The sequence below is a fragment of the Agelaius phoeniceus genome, chromosome 1 (assembly GCF_051311805.1).
Source record: "Agelaius phoeniceus isolate bAgePho1 chromosome 1, bAgePho1.hap1, whole genome shotgun sequence".
NCBI classification, from domain to species: domain Eukaryota; kingdom Metazoa; phylum Chordata; class Aves; order Passeriformes; family Icteridae; genus Agelaius; species Agelaius phoeniceus.
The window spans coordinates 155,786,875-155,811,726 of NC_135265.1; the positions used below are offsets into that span (position 1 = coordinate 155,786,875).

The window sequence follows — 24,852 nt, forward strand, 5'->3', positions numbered from 1 at the left end:
AATATATTAGCGATTGCTCTGTAACAGACCTGACAGTTTTGTCCTATGAACACTGAGGCCGCAGACCGGTCCCCATCTCATCAATTCCCCAGAGCTTTGCTGGTGCTTTTCTCCTTTACAAATTGCAGCATCCACTGGGGTAGGCCTGACCTGGTTATTGGGAGTTACCTCTCACCCACCCATCCGGCCACCCTCTTTATTGTGGGCTTTTAAATAAGCAGCCAATTTTCAATCTGCCCAACTCTCTCCAGGCCTCACCTCTGGCAGTGAAATTCCTTTCTCAGGAATTAACACCAGCATGCTTTGTTGTGGAACCTCTCATGCAGTTTTATTGCAAGTCTATTTCCCACAGGCATTTGTCAATCCCCAAGCTGGTGTGCCCTGGATTGTTGTATGGACATTTTTTGGGAAGCTGGGTTGAATCAAGGGGGGACAATAATTCTTGTTTATATTTAATTGCAGATCCCTGTAGTGTTAATTGATTTCTTTCTTTGCATATGGCTCCATGGGCATGAGCAATGCTCAAAGCAGATGTCAAGTGAGTTCCTATGCTTGCTCTTTTTCTCACAATTCCTGAGCTCTTTGTAACACATCGAATTCCGCCCCTTGTTCCACATCTTCTTCCATGGTGAGCAGAGTATATATCATAACCTTTTGTCCCAGATTGGATTTCCTGGCCTCTTGGATGAGGAGAGCAGTCTCTGCTCTGGCCCACAGGCATCTGAGTCAATCCTGGCTGATGTTGAGTTGTTTTGAAGAGCACCCCACAGATCTTGTGAAGTCTCCCCCACAAAGTAGGCCCCAGAATGACCTTCAATTTGGACTCCTAAGGAAGGACACACATTCTGTAACTCAAAGATGGCCCTGTGGTCCACATTTCCCATGGGATTTCCTCTCCTTGGAGATTTTTGTGTAACAACAAAAGCAGCAGCCCCTGGGTGTCCTGGCTACCACCCAGCTGCCCAAAGACATGGCCATACAACAATCCAGGGCACACCAGCTTGGGGATTGACAAATCCCTGTGGGAAATAGACTTGCAATAAATCTGCATGCAAAGGTTCTGCAACAAAGCATGCTGGTGTTAATTCCTGAGAAAGGAATTTCACTGCCAGAAGTGAGGCCTGGAGAGAGTTGGGCAGATTGAAAATTGGCTGCTTATTTAAAAGCCCACAATAAAGAGGGTGGCCGGATGGGTGGGTGAGAGGTAACTCCCAATAACCAGGTCAGGAATTCCCCAGCTGCTGCTGCAATTTGTAAAGGAGAAAAGCACCAGCAAAGCTCTGGGGAATCAATGAGATGGGGACCGGTCTGCGGCCTCAGTGTTCATAGGACAAAACTGTCAGGTCTGTTACAGAGCAATCGCTAATATATTTTTAAAAGAACCCTTTGAATTCAAAACCATCACCTCCAGGCATCACAGAAAGAGGAAACACTCCTGGGGATTACTGGCAAATGGATTTTCTGAGCTACCACGCCAACATAGGCTCAGGTATCTCCTGGTATTGATGGATCCATTTTGGGGTCCAGAGCTTGTCCTGCCACACCAGCAAGGCCAGGGAAGTCACCCAGGTGCTCCTCCAAGAGATCATCCCCAGGCTCAAGGTGTCTGCAGGGATGGCATCTGATAGGGGAGCCCAACTGGTATCTGAGGTGTGGCAGCAACTCAGTGAGCACTGGGGAGTGGGACTGGGTGGCATTGTGGGGACATGGGACGGTGTGACTGTGGGATTGGGGTTGTGGGGCCTGAGCAGTAAGAGAGAGAATAGAAAGTTTGAGTTCTCCTGAAGGTGCTGCATAGGGCTTTAAGAAGAACAAATAAAAAACTGTAAAAGAATGTAAAAATGTGCACAAAGAAGAGCTAATATTGCTGGAACCTGTGGAGAAAGAGATAAAGGGAAATCCAGTGAGGCATTTTTTGCAAGATCTGTAACACAGAAGGAGCAGTGCCTGCAAAAATGAAAGTTTGAGACAAGGTCATCTGAGATATTGGGGCACTTTGTGAAACCCACATCCTGACACCCCATTTTTATGACTCTCTAGGACAATAAAAATTACTTCCCCAAATTACCAGGCCCATGCCAATTATTTACGGGAAATGTGCTGGTTTTGTATTAGCTAAGAAGCCCATTTTGATGAATATTTATAATTAAGAGGGATAGATTCTGTGTGGTAAAGTCCCCCCTGATATGCAGGACCAGGAGAAATCTGCTGTGAGTCTGAGCTAAACAAGAATTCCATCTTTCTGCTCCCTCCAGTTCCATCAGGGAGTTCACTCTGGCCGGTTTCGATATCGGTGGTTGTGGGGCACTCCAGGGGACACGTGTGGAGGGACATGGGACTGGGGTTGTGTGTTACAGTTGTGGAATGGGGGGCAGGAAGGTCCCCAGGCTGACATTACAGGGTCAGGGGTTCATCCACAAATTTGAGTTGGGGTCCTGGGATGACATGAAATTATTAAGGGGACTGGGAGTGGGACTGGGGTCTGGGAGAGGGCCAAGGTGGACTTGGGCAGGAGCGGTGACAGAGTGGCTTAAGGAATTTGGGTGAGGTTCCTGAGCAGCCTGGGGTCACAAGAGGGCTACAAAGGTCTGGGAACAGAAATGAGATCCTGGGGAGCACCAGGGGGACATTGGAAGTGTAAACACAGGATCGGGATTGGGACTGGGCAGCTGGTGTGCGGGGATTGAGAGACACGGACTCTGCAATGCCATCAAAGCAAAGCCGTTTATTGCACCAATTTACCAGGATTTATAGCTCACTATGTTTGTACAGAGTTTTCTACTAGGACTCCTGTGCGGCAGTCCCCTTAGAAACACAATATTCTCCATTATCCTTCTTACACTGGTAATGTCCTTGTTATCTCTTTCATCAGCAACATGGCTGTCATCTCTTCTCTGGCCAGAGTGCTCATCGTGATGGTCAGAAGTGTCCAGACATGATGGGCAGAGTGATCAGACATGATGTCATCACTTCTGTTCTTGCCTTGAGTTTTTCTCTCCCACAGTCTTCACTCTACCAGGACCACAAGGTCTGCTATGCTCCCCAGCTGAGCTTCTGTAGCGGTCTGGTCTTCCACATCTTCCCCTTCTCAGTTCTTTATGCAAAGAGTTCCTGTACCTTGATGTTAAAGCAGTTCCCATCTGTGAGGCAATTATCTTATTAAAACTATTACTGGTTATCCGCTAAGTACAGGACAAATATATGGAGCACAGATCACAATCAAGAAAAACTTACCAGATACAACCTTGACCCTGATAAAGAGTCTCACTGCATAGGAGAACAAAAGGATAATATCCAAGGCCTCCTAGGAAATGAGGATAAATGGCCACTGTTCTAAAGTTCATCTGGTTGGAGCTCAGGGGCCATGCTGAGCCCCTCACAGAGGAGCCCTTCCCATGTACCCCCGTGTGTCCTCAGTGTCCCCTCAGTGTGTCCCACTTTGTCCCCCAGTGTCCCACATTGCTCCCAGTAACTTCCCTGCCATGCCCCTCCTGGCTCTCACCCTGGCACTGCTGGCAATGACTGTGACCACTGCAGCCATCAAGGTGGTGCCCCTGGACATGGCCAGGACTCCTTTCATGACCAGTACCGGGGCTGCAGCCCTGCCATGATCGTGGCATTGCTGGCCCTCAGCCACTCCGAGTTCCAGGTGAATCCTCTGTGCACCCAGACCTGGGTGAAGGCTGAGGCTGAGTGGCTCAAGCGGGGCTCCCCCTGTGTCCCCTCTGGCGTCCCCAGCCCAGGCCGTTGCTCTCGTGACCTACACAACAAAGGACATTTACAAGGAGTTCAACACAGCCGTGTGTGCGGCCGGTAGCTCCCTCCAGCAATACCGGAACAACTTCCACTTCAAAACGCTGCATTTCCTGCTGACCCAGGCCCTGGTGACACTGAGGCAGGCTCAGAATGGGCAGTGTCACCACGTGTTCCGGGGTGTGCATGGTGTCCGGTTCCAGGCATGGTGTGGCCAGAGGGTCTGGTTTGGTCAATTCCCATTCTTGTAAATTATTCTGTCAAATCAATTCTGTTACATGATTCTATCAAACAACTCCATTAAATAATTCTTCCAAAACTATTCCATGAAGTAATTCTGACAGAGCCAGTCAAAAGTGACAATTCCTACCCAGGGCTCAATGTCACTCTCCATGCCAACACTTGTGGGAACGTCTCTTTCTCTCAACTTTCAGGAGGATGCTTGGGGAGCATGCCCTTCCCGAGGGAGGAACCTCGGAGACATTTCATCCCAAGTATGAATAGGGGAGAGGAATTTCTGTCTGAGAGGGGACTGGGCATTGCCAGGGTCAGCTGATGGATGGCCAGGCCCAGCTCTGGTACTTCAGCCTCAGTTGTCAGTTCAGGGTTGGTGATTTTGGCTGGTTTTAGCCCAATTTAGCCCCATTGGCCTGCCTGGCTGGTGGGGACCTGCTGGAGCAGCTCTGGGGAATGACCTGGGGGTGCTGCTGGGTGACCAGTGGAGCTGGCCATGTGGCCTGGGGCCAGGAGAGATCTGGGGGGCACTCAGAGGAGTGAGGCCAGGAAGTCAGGGAGTGATCGTGCCCCTCTCCCTGGCCAGTGAGGCACATCAGGAGTGCTACGCCCAACTCTGTTCAGCGCCATTTCCAGCTCTGCTCAGGGCTGTGTCCAGCTCTGCCCAGTGTCCAGCTCTGTCCAGCACTGTATGCAGCTCTGCCCAATGCCATGTCCAGCTCTGCCCAATGCCATGTCCAGTTCTGCCCAATGCTCTTTCCAGTTCTGGACAGTGCCATGTCCAGCTCTGCCCAGTGCCATGTCCAGTTCTGCCCAGTGCTCTTTCCTGTTCTGAGCTCCTCAGGACAGGAAAGACCTGGAGATCCTGGATGGCTGCATGGATGATGACCACAGTGGAGCATTTCTGTCACAAAGTGACAAATAACAGAGAGAATGGAAATTTTCCCTTCCCCTGAAGGTTCTGGACAGAGCCTGAAGACAAACTGGCAGAAATGATAAAGGGTTGGAGAAGTGTGCACACAAGATGAAAATCACGGCTAGAACCCATGGAGAAACAGACAAAGGGAACTCCAGAGGGGTTTTGGCAAGTTCTGTACCAGGAAACAACAGCACCTGTGCAAAGAAATTGTTCCAGGAAAAGAGCCTTTGATATCAAAGTATTTGGTGAAAATGTGCCCCAGAAGCCCCATTTTTACAACTCTCCAGGACAATAAAATGACTTGTAGGAGGAGGTCGATCAATGCAAATGATTTACGGGAAAAGTACAGATTATGTAGTAGCTAAGGGAGACATTTTCATGAATATTTATAAATATGGTGGATAAATACCCCATGGAAAAGTGCCCCCATGATGTGCAGGACCAGGAGAGATCTGCTGCGAGTCTGAGCTGATAAGGAATTCCAGCTTTCTGCTACCTCCAGTTCCATCAGGGACTTCACTTCGGCTGATCTTGGTATTGGGGCTGGGGGGACACTGGGGGGACTCTTTGGGAGCACAGGGGATTGAGGGAATGGGATTGCAGACATGGGGGTATACTGAGGGAGTCACAGGTCTGGCATTGGGGTCATGGGGGGCTCTGGGGGAAAATGAGGGGGGACACAGGATGGTGAGAGTGTAGTGGGATTGGGGTGATGGGGAGGCTGGGAGACACTGTGGGGGCAGAGGGTGATGCCTGGATTTGGGTTGATGTCCTGGGGTGATACCAAAGGAACTGGGGAATGGGAGTAGGAGTGGGGTCTGGGGACCAACGGAGAGGGACACTGAGGGGCTCAGGGAGTGACCCCAGGATTTGGGTGGGGATTCTGCTGGGGTTGAGGGGACTTGTAGTCATGGGAGTAGGATTGGGCTTCTGGGGGTGATGGTACTGTGGGACTGGGGTCCCTGGGGCTGGGGGATGTTGGAGAGGCATAAGTAATCCCAGGATTTGGGGTCAGGGAACTCAGACATGTGCAGGGGTCGGCTGGGTAGGAGTGCCTCCCTTCCCCCTGACCCCACTCCCCTGCTGACCCCACTCCCCTCCCCAGTCCCTCACTGATGAACCCTCCCTGTGTCTCCCCCATGTCCCCTCTGTGTCCTCCAGAGTCCACACTGGTCCCTGTGGCCTTTCCCTGCCATGGCCCCCCTGGCTCAGACCCTGGCACTGCTGGCAATGGCCATGGCCACCACGGCTGTCAATGTGATCCCCCTGGACATGGCCCCAGACTCCTTTGATGACCAGTACCAGGGCTGCGGCCCTGCCATGAAGGAGGCATTGCCGGCCCTCAACAGCTCCGAGTTTGAGCAGAACAAGGAGTTTGCTGAGGTTTGGGTAAAGGCTGCAGCTGAGTGGCAGAGTCGGGGCCCCCCTGAGTCCCCTCTGTCCCCAGACCAGGCCACCGCCATCATGGCCTTCACAATGACTGACCCCAGAAAATTCAATGATGCCCTGCACGTGGTTGGGCATTCCCGACAGGAATACCGGGACAACTTCCACTTCAAAACGCTGCATTTCCTGCTGACCGATGCCCTGGCCACGCTGAGGGACGCTCAGAACGGGCAGTGTCGGGACGCGTTCCTGATGGTGTGTGGCACCCGGTTTGAGGCACAGCATGGTGACACCATCCGGTTCGGTCATTTCATGCCAATATTCCTGAGCAATCAAACTGGCGAGTGCCCCGGTGAGACAATGCTCGAGGTGCACACGTGCCATGGCGTGGATGTCACGCCTTTTAGCGAACATCCGGAACCTAAAATCGTGCTGATCCCACCCTATGAGACCTTCAATGTCACCCAATACACCCAGGAAGGGGACAAGACACAGATCCAGCTCCAGTCCACTGGGACCTACAGCAAATACAACTGCGAGTGGCTGCAAGGTAAAAACACAGAGGACAGCCAGGGGGGATGGGGACAGCCACGATAAGGCACAGGGGACAATGACACTGACTGGGGATGGGGGACAGGGACACTCACAGTGTGTGGGGTGACAAGGATACCCTGGGCTGGGGGCACCTATTCTGGGGTCACCCATTGTGGGCACAGGCACAGGAACATCCATGACAGGGAACAGAGATAGGGACCCCCACTTCTGGGAGGGAACAGGGACAGGAACAGCCATGCCAGGGGACAAGGGAGAGAGACAGGGACCTCCACAGTGTACCAGCCCTGTCCCTCTCTGATAAAGGCAGTGCTCTGGGGATGGGCCCTGTGTATGGAAAACCTCCCCATGGCACTCCCTGAAACCCTGTAACCCCCTGTAACACCCCATGGCCCTCTAAGCCCACCATGACTCTCCTGATCTCCCTGGCCCCTGAACCCCCCGTGTCCCTCCTGACACCCTGTCACCTGTCACACTCATGCCCCCAGCTCTCCTGTCACCATTAATCCCCAATTATGCCTATCCCTGACCCTCTCACTACCCCTATTGCCCCACTGATTCTCCTCTTTTTCCCCCAGGTTAGAGTGTCCCCAGGGCTCCTTTCCACCTCAGAGGACTCCTCCTGGCCACCACAGCCTAGGAACTGGCCACCTGGATCCTCTGAGCAATGAGGCTATCAAGGTCACCAAGGTCACTGTGGTCACTGTGGCAGCTGTGGCCACCATGATCACCAAGACTCCCTCAGCCCCAAGGCTACCACAGCCACCCTGGCCAGTGTGGCCACCAAGGCCCTTGTGCAAAGCAATTCTAATGAAAAATTCTTTCAAAAAAATACAATAAATAATTGTGACAAAGCCAGCAAAGAGAAAATTGCTAAACAGGGCTCCCCACAACAACAATCTTGGGAAGGTCTCTTTCTCTCAACCTAGAGGAGGATCCCTAGGGAGCATCCGCTTCCCAAGGGAGGATCCTCAGACACATTTCATTCCAAGCAGAATAGGGGAGAGGAATCTCTGTCTGACAGAGACCTGGATGTTCCCAGGGTCAGCTGATGGATGGCCACGCCCAGCTCTGGTGCTTTACCATCAGTTATCAATTTGAAGTTGGTGATTTGGGCTGGTTTTAGCCCCATTCAGTGCCAAAATCTGCACCAGACTCCTCTCAATGTTGCCGTCATGGCCACATATGGGGCATTGTCCCTAGGGCACATTCCAGGCAGAGCATCCTGCCACATCCTGCACTTCAGGGGACCTTAAAGGCTGGAAACTGGGAGGTTCAAGAGGGCAAGGAAAGGTTCTGCCCCTGGGGAGGGACAGTTCCCAGTGTCAGTTCCAGATGCAGGGGACCTGCTGGATCAGAAGTAGAGAAGGACCTGGGGGTGCTGGTGGGTGACCAGTGAAGCTGGCCTGGGGTCAGGAGGGATCCAGGGGGCATCAAGAAGAGCAGGGGGAGGAGGTCAGGGAGAGATCGTGCCCCTCATCCCTGAGCAGGGAGGCACATCGGGAGTGACGTATCCAGCTCTGCCGAGTGGCGTGTCCAGGTATGGGCTGCTCTGGACCCAATCCTATCCTAAGGGATGACGCTGCCTGAGCTGGGGGGTTGGGCCGGGTGCCCACTCTGGGTCCTTCCAGCCTGACCCATGCTGGGATTTGGGGATTCTGGCAGTTGTGGTTCAGGAATTGTCCACCGGAGGGCAGCAGTGAGCGTAGGAAATCAGCATCACTGCACATGTGCCGCTCCCAGCTGCAGTTCCAGGTGCCAACAGCAGGCGGCAGCATGAGCTGCTGGCGCTGCCGAGCGCCCGCCCCGCCCCATCCCGGCCCGGGGGCTCTGCAATGGTTTGGGCTGGAGCGACCTTAAAGCCCGTCCGGTGCCAGCCCTGCCATGGGCAGGGACACCTTCCCCTGGGCTGCGCTGTTCATGGCCCAGCCCAACCAGGCCTTGGACCATTCCAGGAGTGGGGCAGCCACAACTTTGGTATAGATGGGTAACATGATTGGCTCTCACAATTCAGGGATGAATATTGCATTTTTGTATTAAGAGAAGTTTTGTTGATTTATGGTTATGTTATTGTAATTTGTTGATTGGACACCCTCGGTTCTCCTCACAGCCCCCTTTCCCCAACCCATATTGTTTCTACCCACCAGCATTGGTTTTCACGGTAGGTTTCAGCATTGGATGTCATGGACATGTTGGAGGGAGGGAGGGTGTGTACCTGTGCCCCTTGCATGGGGCAGCTGGGAATGGGAGAAGTTGTTGCTGGGGATGTGTGGCATGGCAACACCTCACCTCCAATCAGACTGCAGGAAGGTCTCCACCAATGGACAGCAAGGAAGAGTCAACCGGCAGATTTTGGGTGGGGCAAGGGATTTATAAGGAAAGTGTTTCAATATGTTTGACTGCTTATGAATATGTATTTGGCTGATGCAACCCCCCAGGAGTATAAAAGGCAGAGCCGCCATTTTGTGGCAGTTGGCCACACTCCCAGCACTGTCCCTTTTTCCTTATTCAGTCCTCTTAAAGTGTTGTTGCAGTTTAATAAACCTTTAAAAATTAAAGTGAGCAGTTGTTTCTCACAGTCACTGTGGTTTCCATTACCACCAAGGCCACCATGACCCCCAGAAAAGAGAGGTCACCATGGTGCCAGGGCCACCACTGACATTATGCCTGGAGGAAAAGAGAAAAACGGGAAAAGAGAATGGAAGACAAATCAAATCTCTCAGCTTTCTGCAAATATTAAGATGAATGCTACAGGTATATGCCCAAATATCTTTGCTTTTATTTCTGCTATTAACAAAAGGTTGGACATAGTAGTAGTGAAAGCTGATACTGTTGCCAGTGAACTGTCTGTTTGGTCGGGATAACATCCAGTGGACATGTCATGAGGACCCTGCTGTTGAAATGCCAACTTTCAGCGTCTGCTGTCCGAAGAAAGTATGGACCAAGGCCCAGACTGGAAGTGATAAAGAGAAGGAGCCAAAACTGCAGCCAAGAAGCAGGCATGCTCTAAAAAAGGCTGACCCAAGGAAGGGCCATGTTAAATAATTCCTGGAAGATGGAAACTAGTTTATGGAAATATCTGGATATGCATAACGGTCTAGGAATATGCAATCCCAGTCCCATGTCCCTCCACAAGTGTCCCCTGGAGTCCCCCCAGCCACCAATACCGAAATCAGCCGAAATGAACTCCCTGATGGAACTGGAGGTAGCAGAAAGCTGGAATACTTTATCAGCTCGGACTCAGAGCAGATCTCTCCTGGTCCTGCACATCAGGGGGGACTTTGCCAAGAGAATCCTAAATATATATATTCATTAAAATTAAAATGAAAATGGCTGCTTAGCTAGTACAGAGTGAGCACTCAAAGTGGCTGAGGGCCGGCAATGCTGCGGTCATGGTGTGGCCACAGCTCCAGTATTGGTCATCGAAGGAGTCCTGAGCCATGTCTGGGGCACCACCTTGATGGCTGCAGTGGTCACAGTCATTGCCAGCAGTGCCAGGGTGAGAGCCAGGAGGGCCATGGCGGGGAGAGGCCACTGGGGAACAAAGTGGGACACACTGAGGGAACAGTGAGGGCAGAAAGGGTACATGGGGAGGGTTCCTCTGTGAGGGGCTCAGCATGGCCCCAGAGTTCCAACCAGATGAACTTCAGAACAGTGGCCATTTATTCTCATTTCCTAGGAGGCCTTGGGCGTCATCCTTTTGTTCTCCTATGCAGTGAGACTCTTTATCTGTGACACGATTGTATTTAGTAAGTTTTTATTGATTCTGATCTGTGCTCCATATATTTTATCCTGCATTTAGCAGATAACCAGTAACAGCCTTAATAAGATAATAGCCTTACAGGTGAGAGCTGCTTTAACATCTATGCCTTGCATATGGAACAAAAAAGGGGGGAGATGCAGAAGACCAGACCACTACAGAAGCTCAGCTGGGGAGCTCTGCAGACCTTGCGGCCCAGGTACAGTTAAAACCATGCAAGAGAAAAACTCAAGGCAAGATAAGAAGTGAAGACATCATGTCTGATCACTCTGACCCTCTGAGACTGACCACTCTGACCAGAGAAGAGATGACAACCATGTTACTGGTGAAAGAGATAACAAGGACATTACCAGTGTAAGAAGGATAATGGAGAATATTGTGTTTCTAAGGGGACTGGGGCAAAGGGGTCCAAGCAGAACATTTCATACAAACATAGTGAGCTATAAATCCTGGTAAACTGGTGCAATAAATGGCTTTGCTTTGATGGCATTGCAGAGTCCGTGTCTCTCAATTCCCGCACACCAGCTGCTCAGTCCCAATCCCAATCCTGTGTTTACACTTCCAGTGTCCCCCTGGTGCTCCCCAGGATCTCATTTCTGCTCCCAGAGCTTTGTAGCCCTCTTGTGACCCCAGGTTGCTCAGGAACCTCACCCAAATTCCTTAAGCCACTCCTCACCCCCCGCCCCGCTCTGCCTTGGTCCTCTCCCAGAGCCCAGTCCCACTCCCAGTCCTGTTACCCATTTCACCTCACCCCAGGACCCCAACCCAAGATCCGGGATCAACCCCTGACCCTGCAATGTCAGCCTGGAGCCTCCATGCCCCCACTCTACAATCCCAGTCCCATGTCCCTCCACAAGTGTCCCCTGGAGTCCCCCCAGGCTTTGATATTGAAAGTGAACTCCCTGATGGAACTGGAGGTAGCAGAAAGCCAGAATTCTTGATCAGCTCAGATTCACAGCAGATCTCTCCTGGTCGTGCTGCTCAGGGGGCACTTTGTCAACAGAATCTATCCATCCTAATTATACATATTCATTAAATGGGGCTGCTTAGCTAGTACAGAGACAGCACTTGTCCCATTAATAATTGGCAGGGCTCTGCCTCCCCCAGGAAATAATTTTTATTGTCCTGGAGAGTCATAAAAATGGGATTTCTGGGTGTAGTTTTATCTGAGTGCCTCAATATCTCAGATGGCCTTGCCTCAGACTTTCACTTTGGGCTGGCATTGCACCTGCTGTGTTACAGAACTTGCCAAAAAACCCCTCACTGCAGTTCCCTTATCTGTTTCTCCACACGTTCCAGCCACCTTTGCCCTGCTGTGTCCTCACTTTTACATCCTTTTATGGTTTTTTACTCATTCATCTTTAAGCTCTATCCAGCACCTTCAAGAGAACTCAAACTTTCTATTCTCTTTCTTATATCTCACCCCCTATGACCCCAATCCCACAGTCTCATGTCACCCCAGCTCCCCCCAGTGCCACTCTCCAGTGCTCACTGAGTTGCTGCCACACCTCAGGTACCAGTTGGGATCCCCTATCAGATGCCATCCCTGCAGGCACCTTGAGCCTGGGGATGATCTCTTGGGGGAGTGCCTGGGTGACTCCCTTGGCCTTGTTGGTGTGACAGGACAAGTTCTGGAGCCACCAAAAGGAATCCACCAACACCAGCAGATACCTGAGCCCATGTTGCCATGGTTGCTCAGAAAATCCATTTGCCATTTATCATTGGGAGTGTTTCCACTTTCAGTGATGACTGGAGGGGTTGGTTTTGACTTCAAAGGGTTCTTTTGGAAAACATACCAGGCATTGCTCTGTAACAGACCTGACAGTTTCGTCCTAAGGACACCGAGGATCTGAGGCCACAGACCTGTCCCTATTGCATCAATTCCCCAGAGCTTTGCTGGTGCTTTTGGGCAGCTGGGTGGTAGCCAGGACACCCAGGGGCTGCTGCTTTTGTTGTTACACAAAAATCTCCAAGGAGAGGAAATCCCATAGGAAATGTGGACCACAGGGCCATCTTTGAGTTACAGAATGTGTGTCCTTCCTTAGGAGTCCAAATTGAAGGTCATTCTGGGGCCTGCTTTGTGGGGGAGACTTCACAAGATCTGTGGGGTGCTCTTCTAAACAACTCAACATCAGCCAGGATTGACTCAGATGCCTGTGGGCCAGAGCAGAGACTGCTCTCCTCATCCAAGAGGCCAGGAAATCCAATCTGGGACAAAAGGTTATGATATATACTCTGCTCACCATGGAAGAAGATGTGGAACAAGGGGCAGAACTCGATGTGTTACAAAGAGCTCAGGTAGAGTGAGAAAAAGCGCAAGCATAGGAACTCACTTGACATCTGCTTTGAGCATTCCTCATGTCCATGGACCCATACGCAGAGAAAAAAGTCAATTAACACTACAGGGATCTGCAATTAAATATAAACAAGAATTATTGCCCCTCCTGGATTCCTCCCAGCTGCCCAAAGAAGTGGCCGTACTACAATACAGGGTGCACCAGCCTGGGGATTGACAAATCCCTGTGGGAATAAGACTTGCAATAAAGCTGCATGAGAGGTTCCACAACAAAGCATCCTAGTGTTAATTCCCAAGAAAGGAATTTCACTGCCAGAGGTAAGGCTTGGAGAGAGTTGAGCAGATTGAAAATTGGCAGCTTATGTAAAAGCCCACAATAAAGAGGGTGGCTGGGTAGGTGAGAGGTAACTCCCAATAACCAGGTCAGACCCTCCCCAGCTGCTGCTGCAATTTGTAAAGGAGAAAAGCACCAGCAAAGCTCTGGGGAATCGATGAGATGGGGTCCCGTCTGTGGCCTCAGATCCTCAGTGTCCACAGGACAAATCTGTCAGGTCTGTTACAGAGCAATGCCAGGGACGTTTTCAAAAAACCCTTTGAATTGAAAACCATCACCTCCAGGCTTCACTGGAAGAGGAAACACTCCTGGGGATTACTGGCAAATTTTCTGACCTACCATGCCTACATGGGCTCAGGTATCTCCTGGTGTTGCTGGATCACTTCTTGGGGGTCCAGAACTTCTCCTGCCACAACAGCAAGGCCAGGGAAGTCACCCAGGCACTCCCCCAAGAGATCATCCCCAGGCTCAAGGTGCCTGCAGGGATGGCATCTGATAGGGGAGCCCAACTGGTATCTGAGGTGTGGCAGCAACTCAGTGAGCACTGGGGAGTGGGACTGGGGGAAACTCGGGGGACAAGGGATGGTGGGATTAGGGTTGTGGGGGCTGAGCAATAAGAGAGAATAGAAAGTTTCAGATCCCCAGGAGAGGATGGATAAGGCTTTAAGAAGAACTAGCAAAAAATAATAAAAGAATGTAAAAGTGAGGGCGCGGAAGGGCAAAGGTTGCTGGAACCTGTGGAGAAAGAGATAAAGGGAGCTGCAGTGAGGAGATTTTGGCAAGATCTGTAACACAGCAGGTGCAATGCCTGCAAAAGTGAAAGTTTGAGGCAAGGTCATCTGGCATATTGGGGCACTTAGTGAATCCCACAACCTGACACCCCAGTTTATGACCCTCCAGGTCAATAAAAATTATTTCCCAAAAGAGGCAGAGCCCTGCCAATTATTTATGGGAAATGTGCTGGTTTTGTATTAGCTAAGAAGCCCATTTTGATAAATATGTATAATTAGGACGGATAGATTTTTTGTGGCAAAGTCCCCCCTAATGTGCAGGACCAGGAGAGATCTGCTGTGAGTCCAAGCTGATAAAGAATTCTGGCTTTCTGCTACCGCCAGTTCCATCAGGGAGTTCACTCTGGCTGATTTCGGAATCAGTGGCTGGGGTGACTCTAGGGGACACTTGTGGAGGGACATGGGACTGGGATTGCATATTCCTAGACCGTTATGCATATCCAGATATTTCCATAAACTAGTTTCCATATTCCAGGAATTATTTAACATGGCCCTTCCTTGGGTCAGCCTTTTTTAGAGCATGCCTGCTTCTTGGCTGCAGTTTTGGCTCCTTCTCTTTATCACTTCCAGTCTGGGCCTTGGTCCATACTTTCTTCGGACAGCAGACGCTGAAAGTTGGCATTTCAACAGCAGGGTCCTCATGACATGTCCACTGGATGTTATCCCCACCAAACAGACAGTTCACTGGTAACAATATCAGCTACCGCTACTACTATGTCCAACCTTTTGTTAATAGCAGAAATAAAAGCAAAGATATTTGGACGTATACATGTAGCATTCATCTTAATATTTGCAAAAAGCCAAGAGATTTGATTTGTCTTCCATTCTCTTTTCCTGTTTTTCTCTTTTCCTCCAGGCATAATGTCAGGGGTGGCCATGGCACCTTGGTGACCTCTCTTTTCTGGGGGTCATGGTGGCCTTGGTGGTAATGGAAACCACAGTGACTGTGAGAAACGACCGCTCACTTTAAATTTTTAAAGGTTTATTAAACTGCAACAACACTTTAAGAGGACTGAATAAGGAAAAAGGGACAGTGCTGGGAGTGTGACCAACTGCCACAAAATGGTGGTTCTGCCTTTTATACCCCTGGTGTTGCATCAACCAAATACATATTCCTAAGGAGTCATACATATTCAAACATTTTCCTTGTAAGTCCCTTGCTCCTCCTGAAGTCGGCCAGTTGACTCTTCTTTGCTCTCCATTGGTGGAGACCTTCCTGCTGTGTGATTGGAGGTGAGGTGTTGTCATGCCATGCCTCCCGAGCAACAGGCATTCCCATTCCCCAACCGTCCCATGCAAGGGGCACAGGTACGTGCCCTCCCTCCACATGTCCCTGACACACTGACAACCAGGGCCATCTGGTGGCAACAATATGGGAGATGGGAAGGGGATTATGAGGAGAACAGAGAGTGCCCAAACAACAAACAACAATAACATAACCATGCATCAACAAAATTTCTTTTAGCATAGACACAGTATTCATCCCTTAATTGTGAGAGCCAATCATCATATTACCCATCTATAACAAAGCTGTGGCTGGCCCACTCCTGGAATGGTCCAAGGCCAGGATGGGCGGTGCCATGAAGAGCCTGGCCCAGGGGAAGATTTCCCTGCCCATGGCAGGGCTGGCACTGGACAGGCTTTAAGGTCGCTCCAGCCCAAACCATTGAAGAGCTCCCGGGGCCAGGATGGGGCGGGGCAGGCGCTGGGCAGCACCAGCAGCTCGTGCTGCCGCCTGCTGTTGGCACCCGGAACTGCACAGTGCAACTGATTTCCCACGCTCACTGCTGCCCTCCGGTGGACAATTCCTGAACTGCAACTGCCAGAATCCCCAAATCCCAGCATGGGTCAGGCTGGAAGGACCCAGAGTGGGCACCTGGCCCAACCTCTCCCAGCTCAGGCAGCGTCATCCTGAGACCTGAATTGGAAACCAGAGCAGCCCAGAACTGGACACCGCACTGGACAGAGCTGGACACAGCACTCCTGATGTGCCTCAATGGGAAGGACAGAGGGGCACGGTCACTCCCTGACTTCCTGGCCTCACCCCTCCTGATACCCCCTGGATCCCTCCTGGCCCCAGGCCACATGGCCAGCTTCACGAGTCACCCACCAGCAACCCCAGATTCTTCTCCAGAACTGCTCCAGCAGGTCCCACCAGTCAGGGATGGCACTGGTGACCGGCCCTCCCCAGGGACAGGACCTGCCCTTGCCCTCTTCAACCTCCCAGTTTCCAGGCTTTAATGTTGCTCTAAACTGCGGGATGTGTCAGGATGCTCTGCCTGGAATGTGGCCAAGGGAAAATGCCCCATTTGCAGCCATCAGGGCTGCATTGGGAGAGGTCTGGTGCTGATTTTGGTGCAGAATTGGTCTAAAACCAGCCCAAATCACCAACTCTGAATTGGCAACTGAGGCTGAAGCACCAGAGCTGGGCCTGGCCATTCATCAGCTGACCCTGGCAATGTCCAGTCCCCTCTCAAACAGGGATTCCTCTCCCCTATTTCTTCTGAAAATGAAATGTCTTTGAGGTTCCTCTTTTGGGAAGGGGATGCTCCCATAGGATCCTCCTCTAGGCTGAGAGAAAGAGATGTTCTCATGATTGTTGGTGAGGGGAGTGACATCGAGCTCTGTTTAGGAATTTTCTCTCTTTGCTGGCTTTGTCACAATTATTTAATGGAGTTTTTTTGATAGATTTTTTATTAGAATTGCTTTGCACAATGGCCTTGGTGGCCACACTGGCCAGGGAGGCTGTGGTTGTCTTGGGGCTGAGGGAGTCTTGGTGATCATGGTGGTCACAGCTGCCACAGTGACCACAGTGACCTTGGTGACCTTGATGGCCTCATTGCTCAGAAAATCCTGGTGGTTACTGCCAAGGCTGCGGTGGCCAGGAGGAGTCTACTGAGGTGGAAAGGAGTCCTGGGGACACTCTAACCTGGGGGAAAAAGGGGTGAATCAGTGGGGCCATGGGGGTAGTGAGAGGGTCAGGGATAGCCATAATGGGGGATTAAGGGTGACAGGAGAGATGGGGGCATGAGTGTGACAGGTGACAGGGTGTTGGGAGGGGCACAGTGGGGGGTTCAGGGGCCAGGGAGACCGGGGAGTCATGGTGGGCTTAGAGGTGACCGTGTGTCAGGGGTATTCAGGGATTGCCATGAGGAGTTTCAGGGGGTTACAGGGTTTCAGGGAGTGCCATGTGGAGGTCCTGGCCCACCCATGTTCTGCACACAGGGCCCATCCCCAGAGCACTGCCTTTATCAGAGAGGGACAGGGTTGGTACACTGTGGAGGTCCCTGTCTCTCTCCCTTGTCCCCTGGCATGGGTGTTCCTGTCCCTGTTCCCTCCCAGAAGTGGGGGTCCCTGTCCCTGTTCCCTGTCATGGATGTTCCTGTCCCTGTGCCCACAATGGATGACCCCAGAATAGGTGCCCCCAGCCCAGGGTATCCTTGTCTCCCCACACACTGTGAGTGTCCCTGTCCCCCATCCCCAGTCAGTGTCAATGTCCCCTGTGCCTTATCATGGCTGTCCCCATCCCCCCTGGCTGTCCTCTGTGTTGTTACCTTGCAGCCACTCGCAGTTGTATTTGCTGTAGGTTCCGGTGGACTGGAGCTGGATCTGTGTCTTGTCCCCTTCCTGGGTGTATTGGGTGACCTTGAAGGTCTCAAAGGGTGGGATCAGCACGATTTTAGGTTCCGGATGTTCGCTAAAAGGCGTGACATCCACGCCATGGCACGTGTGCACCTCGAGCATTGTCTCACCGGGGCACTCGCCAGTTTGTTTGCTTGGGAACATTGGCACGAATAGACCAAACCGGATGGTGTCACCACGCTGTGCCTCGAACCGGGTGTCACACACCATGAGGAACGCGTCCCGACACTGCCCGTTCTGAGCGTCCCTCAGCGTGGCCAGGGCATCGGTCAGCAGGAAATGCAGCGTTTTGAAGTGGAAGTTGTCTCGGTATTCCTGTCCGGAATGCCCGACCACGCGCAGGGCATCATTGAATTTTCTGGGGTCAGTCATTGTGAAGGCCATGATGGCGGTGGCCTGGTCTGGGGACAGAGGGGACTCAGGGGGGCCCCGACTCTGCCACTCAGCTGCAGCCTTTACCCAAACCTCAGCAAACTCCTTGTTCTGCTCAAACTCGGAGCTGTTGAGGGCCGGCAATGCCTCCTTCATGGCAGGGCCGCAGCCCTGGTACTGGTCATCAAAGGAGTTTGGGGCCATGTCCAGGGGGAACACATCGACAGCCGTGGTGGCCATGGCCATTGCCAGCAGTGCCAGGGTCTGAGCCAGGGGGGCCATGGCAGGGAGAGGCCGCAGGGACCGGTGTGGACACTGGAGGACACAGCGGGGACACAGGGGAGACGCGGGGAGGGTTCATCAGTGAGGGACTGGGCAAGGGAGTGGGGTCAGCAGGGGAGTGGGGTCAGCCCAGGGGGAAGAAAGGCACTCCTGCCCAGCCGACCCCTGCACATGTCTGAGTTCCCTGACCCCAAATCCTGGGATTACTTATGCCTCCCCAACATCCCCCAGCCCCAGGGTCCCCAGTCCACAGTACCATCGCCCCCAGAAGCCCAATCCTACTCCCATGACTACAAGTCCCCTGACCCCAGCAGAATCCCCACCCAAATCCTGGGGTCACTCCCTGGGCCCCTCAGTGTCCCTCTCCGTTGGTCCCCAGACCCCACTCCTACTCCCATTCCCCAGTTCCTTTGGTATCACCCCAGGACATCAACCCAAATCCAGGCATCACCCTCTGCCCCCACTGTGTCTCCCAGCCTCCCCATCACCCCAATCCCACTCTCACCATCCTGTGCCCCCCCTCATTTTCCCCCAGAACCCCCAATGACAACAATCCCAGACCTGTGATTCCCTCAGTGTCCCCCCATGTCCGCAATCCCATTCCCTCAATCCCGTGTCCCCCCAAAGGGTCCCCCCAGAGTCCCCCCAGCCCCGTTACCAAAATCAACTGGAGTGAACTCCCAGATGGATCAGGAGATAGCATAAAGCTGGAATTCCTTATCAGCTCAGACTCGCAGAAGATCTCCTGCACATCAGGGGGGCACTTTGCCATGGGGTATTTATCCACCATATTTATAAATATTCATGGAAATGTGTCCCTTATCTAGTACAGAATCTGTACTTTTCCCGTAAATCATTTGCATTGATCCACCTCCACCTACAAGTCCTTTTATTGTCCTGGAGAGTCGTAAAAATGGGGCTTCTGGGGATCATTTTCACCAAATACTTTGATACCAAAGGTTCTTTTCCTGGAATAATTTCTTTGCACAGGTGCTGTTGTTTCCTGTTACAGAACTTGCCAAAACCCCTCTGGAGTTCCCTTTATCTGTTTCTCCATGGGTTCTAGCCATGATTTTCATCTTGTGTGCACACCTCTCTCTCCTTTTATCATTTCTGCCAGTTTGTCTTCAGGCTCTGTCCAGCACCTTCAGGGGAAGGGAAAATTTCCATTCTCTCTGTTATTTGTCACTTTGTGACAGAAATGCTCCAGTGTGGTCATCATCCATGCTGCCATCCAGGATCTCCAGGTCTTTCCTGTCCTCAGGAGCCCAGAACGGGAAAGAGCACTGGGCAGAACTGTACATGGCACTGGGCAGAGCTGGACACGGGACTGGGCAGAACTGTACATGACACTGGGCAGAGCTGGACGTGGCACTGGGCAGAGCTGCACACAGAGCTGGACAGAGCTGGACACTGGGCAGAGCTGGACACAGCCCTGAGCAGAGCTGGAAATGGCGCTGAACAGAGTTGGGCACAGCACTCCTGATGTGCCTCACTGGGCAGGGAGAGGGGCACGATCACTCCCTGACTTCCTGGCCCTGCTCCTCTGAGCGCCCCCAGATCTCTCCTGGCTCCAGGCCACATGGCCAGCTCCACTGGTCACCCAGCAGCACCCCCAGGTCATTCCCCACAGCTGCTCCAGCAGGTCCCCACCAGCCAGGCACGGCACTGGGGCTAAATTAGACTAAAACCAGCCCAAATCACCAACTCTGAACTGACAACTGCTCGTAAAGTACCAGAGCTGGGCCTGGCCATCCATCAGCTGACCCTGGCAATGCCCAGTCCCCTCTCAGACAGAAATTCCTCTCCCCTATTCATACTTGGGATGAAATGTCTCCGAGGTTCCTCCCTCGGGAAGGGGATGCTCCCCAAGCATCCTCCTGAAAGCTGAGAGAAAGAGACGTTCCCATAAATGTTGGCATGGAGAGTGACTTTGAGTCCTGCATGGGAATTGTCACTTTTGACTGGCTCTGTCAGAATTACTTCATGGAATCGTTTTGGTAGAATTATTTAATGGAGTTGTTTTGATAGAATTATTTAATAGATTTGATTTGACAGAATAATTTATTAGAATGTGAATTGACCAAACCAGACCCTCTGGCCACACCATGCCTGGAACCGGACACCATGCACACCCCAGAACACGTGGTGACACTGCCCATTCTGAGCCTGCCTCAGTGTCACCAGGGCCTGGGTCAGCAGGAAATGCAGCGTTTTGAAGTGGAAGTTGTTCCGGTATTCATGGCGGGAGCTCCCGGCCGCACACACGGCTGCGTTGAACTCCTTGTAAATGTCCTTTGTTGTGTAGGCCACGAGAGCAACAGCCTGGGCTGGGGACTCCAGAGGGGACACAGGGGGAGCCCCGCTTGTGCCACTCAGCCTCGGCCTTCACCCAGGTCTGGGTGCACAGAGGATTCACCTGGAACTCAAAGTGGCTGAGGGCCGGCAATGCCACGATCACGGCAGGCCTGCAGCCACCCCAGTACTGGTCATGAAAGGAGTCCTGGGCCATGTCCAGGGGCACCACCTTGATGGCTGCAGTGGTTACAGTCACTGCCAGCAGTGCCAGGGTGCGAGCCAGGAGGGCCATGGCAGGGAGGTTACTGGGAGCAGTGTGGGACACTGGGGACAAAGTGGGCCACACTGAGGGGACACTGAGGACACACGGGGCTACATGGGAAGGGCTCCTCTGTGAGGGGCTCAGCATGGCCCCTGAGCTCCAACCAGATGAACTTTAGAACAGTGGCCATTTATCCTCATTTCCTAGGAGGCCTTGGATATTATCCTTTTGTTCTCCTATGCAGTGAGTCTCTTTGACAGTGTCACGGTTGAATCTGGTAAGTTTTTTTTGATTGTGATCTGTGCTCCATATATTTTATCCTGTATTTTGCAGATAACCAGTAATAGTATTGATAAGATAATAGCCTCACAGATGGGAACTGCTTTAACATCAAGGTACAGGAACTCTTTGCATAAAGAACCGAGAAGGGGAAGATGTGGAAGACCAGACCGCTACAGAAGCTCAGCTGGGTAGCATGGCAGACCTTGTGGCCCTGGTAGAGTGAAGACTGTGGGAGAGAAAAACTCCAGGCAAGAACAAAAGTGATGATGTCATGTCTGATCACTCTGCCCATCATGTCTGGACACTTCTGACCATCACGATGAGCACTCTGGCCAGAGAAGAGATGACAGGGATGTTGCTGGTGAAAGAGATAACAAGGACATTGCTAGTGAAAGAAGGATAATCAAGAATATTGTGTTTCTAAGGGGACTGGGGCAAAGGGGTCCAGGTAGAAAACTCTGTACAAACATAGTGAGCTATAAATCCTGGTAAACTGGTGCAATAAATGGCTTTGCTTTGATGGCCTTGCAGAGTCCATGTCTCTCAATCCCCGCACACCAGCTGCTCAGTCCCAATCCCAATCCTGTGTTTACTCTTCCAGTGTCCCCCTGGTGCTCCCCAGGATCTCATTTCTGCTCCCAGAGCTTTGTAGCCCTCTTGTGACCCCAGGCTGCTCAGGAAACTCACCCAAATTCCTTAAGCCACTCTGTCACCGCTCCTGCCCAAGTCCACCTTGGCCCTCTCCCAGACCCCAGTCCCACTCCCAGTCCCATTAACAATTTCATGTCACCCCAGGACCACAACTCAAATTTGTGGATGAACCCCTGACCCTACAATGTCAGCCTGGAGACCTTCCTGCCCCCCATTCCACAACTGTAACACACAACCCCAATCCCATGTCCCTTCACAAGTGTCCCCTGGAGTGCCCCCCAGCCACCGATATCGAAACCAGCCAGAGTGAACTCCCTGATGGAACTGGAGGTATCAAAAAGATGGAATTCTTGTTTAGCTCAGACTCACAGCAGATCTCTCCTGTGCCTGCACATCAGGGGGGACCTTGTCAACAGAATCTATCCCTCTTAATTATACATATTCATCAAAATGGGCTTCGTGGCTAATACAAAACCAGCACATTTCCCATAAATAATTGGCAGGGCTCTGCCTCTTTTGGGAAATAATTTTTATTGACCTGGAGGGTCATAAACGGGGGTGTCAGGTTGTGGGATTCACTAAGTGCCCCAATATGCCAGATGACCTTGCCTCAAACTTTCACTTTTGCAGGCATTGCACCTGCTGTGTTACAGATCTTGCCAAAATCTCCTCACTGCAGCTCCCTTTATCTCTTTCCTCACAGGTTCCAGTAACCTTTGCTCTTCTGTGTGCACATTTTTACATCTTTCTATCGGTTTTTGTTTGTTCTTCTTAAAGCCTTATGCAGCACCTTCAGGAGAACTCAAACTTTCTATTCTCTCTTCTTGCTCAGCCCCAATGACCCCAGTCCCACAGTCCCATGTCCCCACAATGCCACCCAGTCCCACTCCCCACTGCTCACTGAGTTGCTGCCACACCTCAGATACCAAATGGGGTCTACTTTCAGATGCCATCCCTGCAGGCACCTTGAGCCTGGGGATGATCTCTTGGGGGAGTGCCTGGGTGAGTTCCCTGGCCTTGCTGGTGTGGCAGGAGAAGTTCTGGACCCCAAAAAAGGAATTCACCAGCACCAGGAGATATCGCAGCCCATTTTGCCTTGCTAGCGCAGAAAATCCATTTGCCAGTTATCACCAGGAGTGTTTTCTCTTGAACCCTTTGAATTCAAAATCATCCCCTCCAGGCATCACTGGAAGAGGAAACACTCCTGGGGAGTACTGGCAAATGGATTTTCTGAGCTTCCACACCTGCATGGGCTCAGGTATCTCCTGGTATTTGTGGACCATTGTTTGGGGTCCAGAACTTCTCCTGCCACACCAAAAGGCCAGGGAAATCACCCAGGCACTCCCGCAGGAGATCATCCCCAGGCTCAAGGTGCCTACAGGGATGGCATCTGATAGGGGACCCCATTTGGTATCTGAGGTGTGGCAGCAGCTCAGTGAGCAGTGGGGAGTGGGACTGGGGGGAACTGGAGGAACCTGGAACAGTGAGATTGGGGTTGTGGGGGCTGAGCAATAAGAGAGAGAATAGAAAGTTTCAGATCCCCTGAAGATGCTGGATAGTGCTTTAAGATGAACTAGCAAAAAACAATAAAAAGGTGTAAAAGTGTGCACACAGAAGAGCCAAGTTTGCTGGAACCTGTGGAGAAAGAGATAAAGGGAAATCCAGTGAGGGGTTTGTGGCAAGATCGGTTACAGAAAAAGAGCACTGCCAGCCCAAAACGAAAGTTTGAGACAAGGTCATCTGAGATATTGGAGTACTGAGTGAAACCCAAATCCTAACACCCCATTTTTACGACCCTGCAGGACAATAAAACATATTTCCTAAAAGAGTCAGAGCAACGCAGATTAGTTACTGGAAATGTGCTGGTTTTGTATTAGCTAAGAAGTGCATTTTGATGAATATTTAGAGTTAGGATGGATAAATTCTGTGTGGCAATATCCCCCCTGATGTGCAGGACCAGGAGAGATCTGCTGTGAGTCCCAGCTGACAAAGAATTCCAACTATCTGATATCGCCAGTTCCATCAGGGAGTTCACACTGTCCAATTTCAATATTGGAGGCTGGGGGGACTCCAGGGGACACTTGTGGAGGGACATGGGACTGGGATTGCGGAGTGGGGGCATGGAGGGCTCCAGGCTGACATTACAGGGTCAGAGCTTGGTCCCTCAATTTGGGTTGTGGTGCTGGGGTGACATGAAATTGTTAATGGGACTGGGAGTTGGACTGGGGTCTGGGAGAGGGCCAAGGTGGACTTGGGCAGGGGCGGTGACAGAGTGGCTTAAGGAATTTGGGCAAGGTTCCTGAGCAACCTGGGGTCACAAGAGGACTACAAAAGTCTGGGAGCAGAAATGAGATCCTGGGGAGCACCAGGGGGACATTGGAAGAGTAAACACAGGATTGGGATTGGGACTGAGCAGCTGGTGTGCGGGGATTGAGAGACATGGACTCTGCAATGCCAGCAAAGCAAAGCCATTTATTGCACAAGTTTACCAGGATTTATAGCTCACCATGTTTGTACGAAGTTTTCTACTTGGACCCCTTTCCCCAGTCCCCTTAGAAACACAATATTCTCCATTATCCTTCTTACACTGGTAATGTCCTTGTTATCTCTTTCACCAGCAACATGGCTGTCATCTCTTCTCTGGCCAGAGTGCTCATCGTGATGGTCAGAAGTGTCCAGACATGATGGGCAGAGTGATCAGACATGACATCATCACTTCTGTACTTGCCTGGAGTTTTTCTCTCCCACAGTCTTCACTCTACCAGGGCCACAAGGTCTGCCATGCTACCCAGCTGAGCTTCTGTAGCGGTCTGGTCTTCCACATCTTCCCCTTCTCGGTTCTTTATGCAAAGAGTTTGTGTACCTTGATGTTAAAGCAGTTCCCATCTGTGAGGCTATTATCTTATCAATACTATTACTGGTTATCTGCAAAATACAGGATAAAATATATGGAGCACAGATCACAATCAAAAAAAACTTATCATCAAATACAATCTTGTCACTAACAAACCCATTCACTGCATAGGAGAACAAAAGGA

General features: G+C 51.5%; 1 protein-coding gene and 1 pseudogene across 1 annotated transcript; one reads left to right on the forward strand and one right to left on the reverse strand.

The window, feature by feature from the left end:
* Positions 1–6,178: 6,178 nt before the first annotated feature.
* LOC143693564 (erythroblast NAD(P)(+)--arginine ADP-ribosyltransferase pseudogene) lies at positions 6,179–7,427 on the forward strand (annotated as a pseudogene).
* Positions 7,428–17,201: 9,774 nt separating this feature from the next.
* LOC143693569 (erythroblast NAD(P)(+)--arginine ADP-ribosyltransferase-like) lies at positions 17,202–20,911 on the reverse strand. The gene is made up of 4 exons (XM_077175445.1): positions 20,741–20,911; positions 20,506–20,658; positions 17,580–18,354; positions 17,202–17,275 (listed from the first exon to the last, which is right to left on the reverse strand). Exons 1-4 carry the CDS (start codon positions 20,909–20,911, stop codon positions 17,202–17,204), a joined length of 1,173 nt encoding a protein of 390 aa, XP_077031560.1.
* Positions 20,912–24,852: the final 3,941 nt, after the last annotated feature.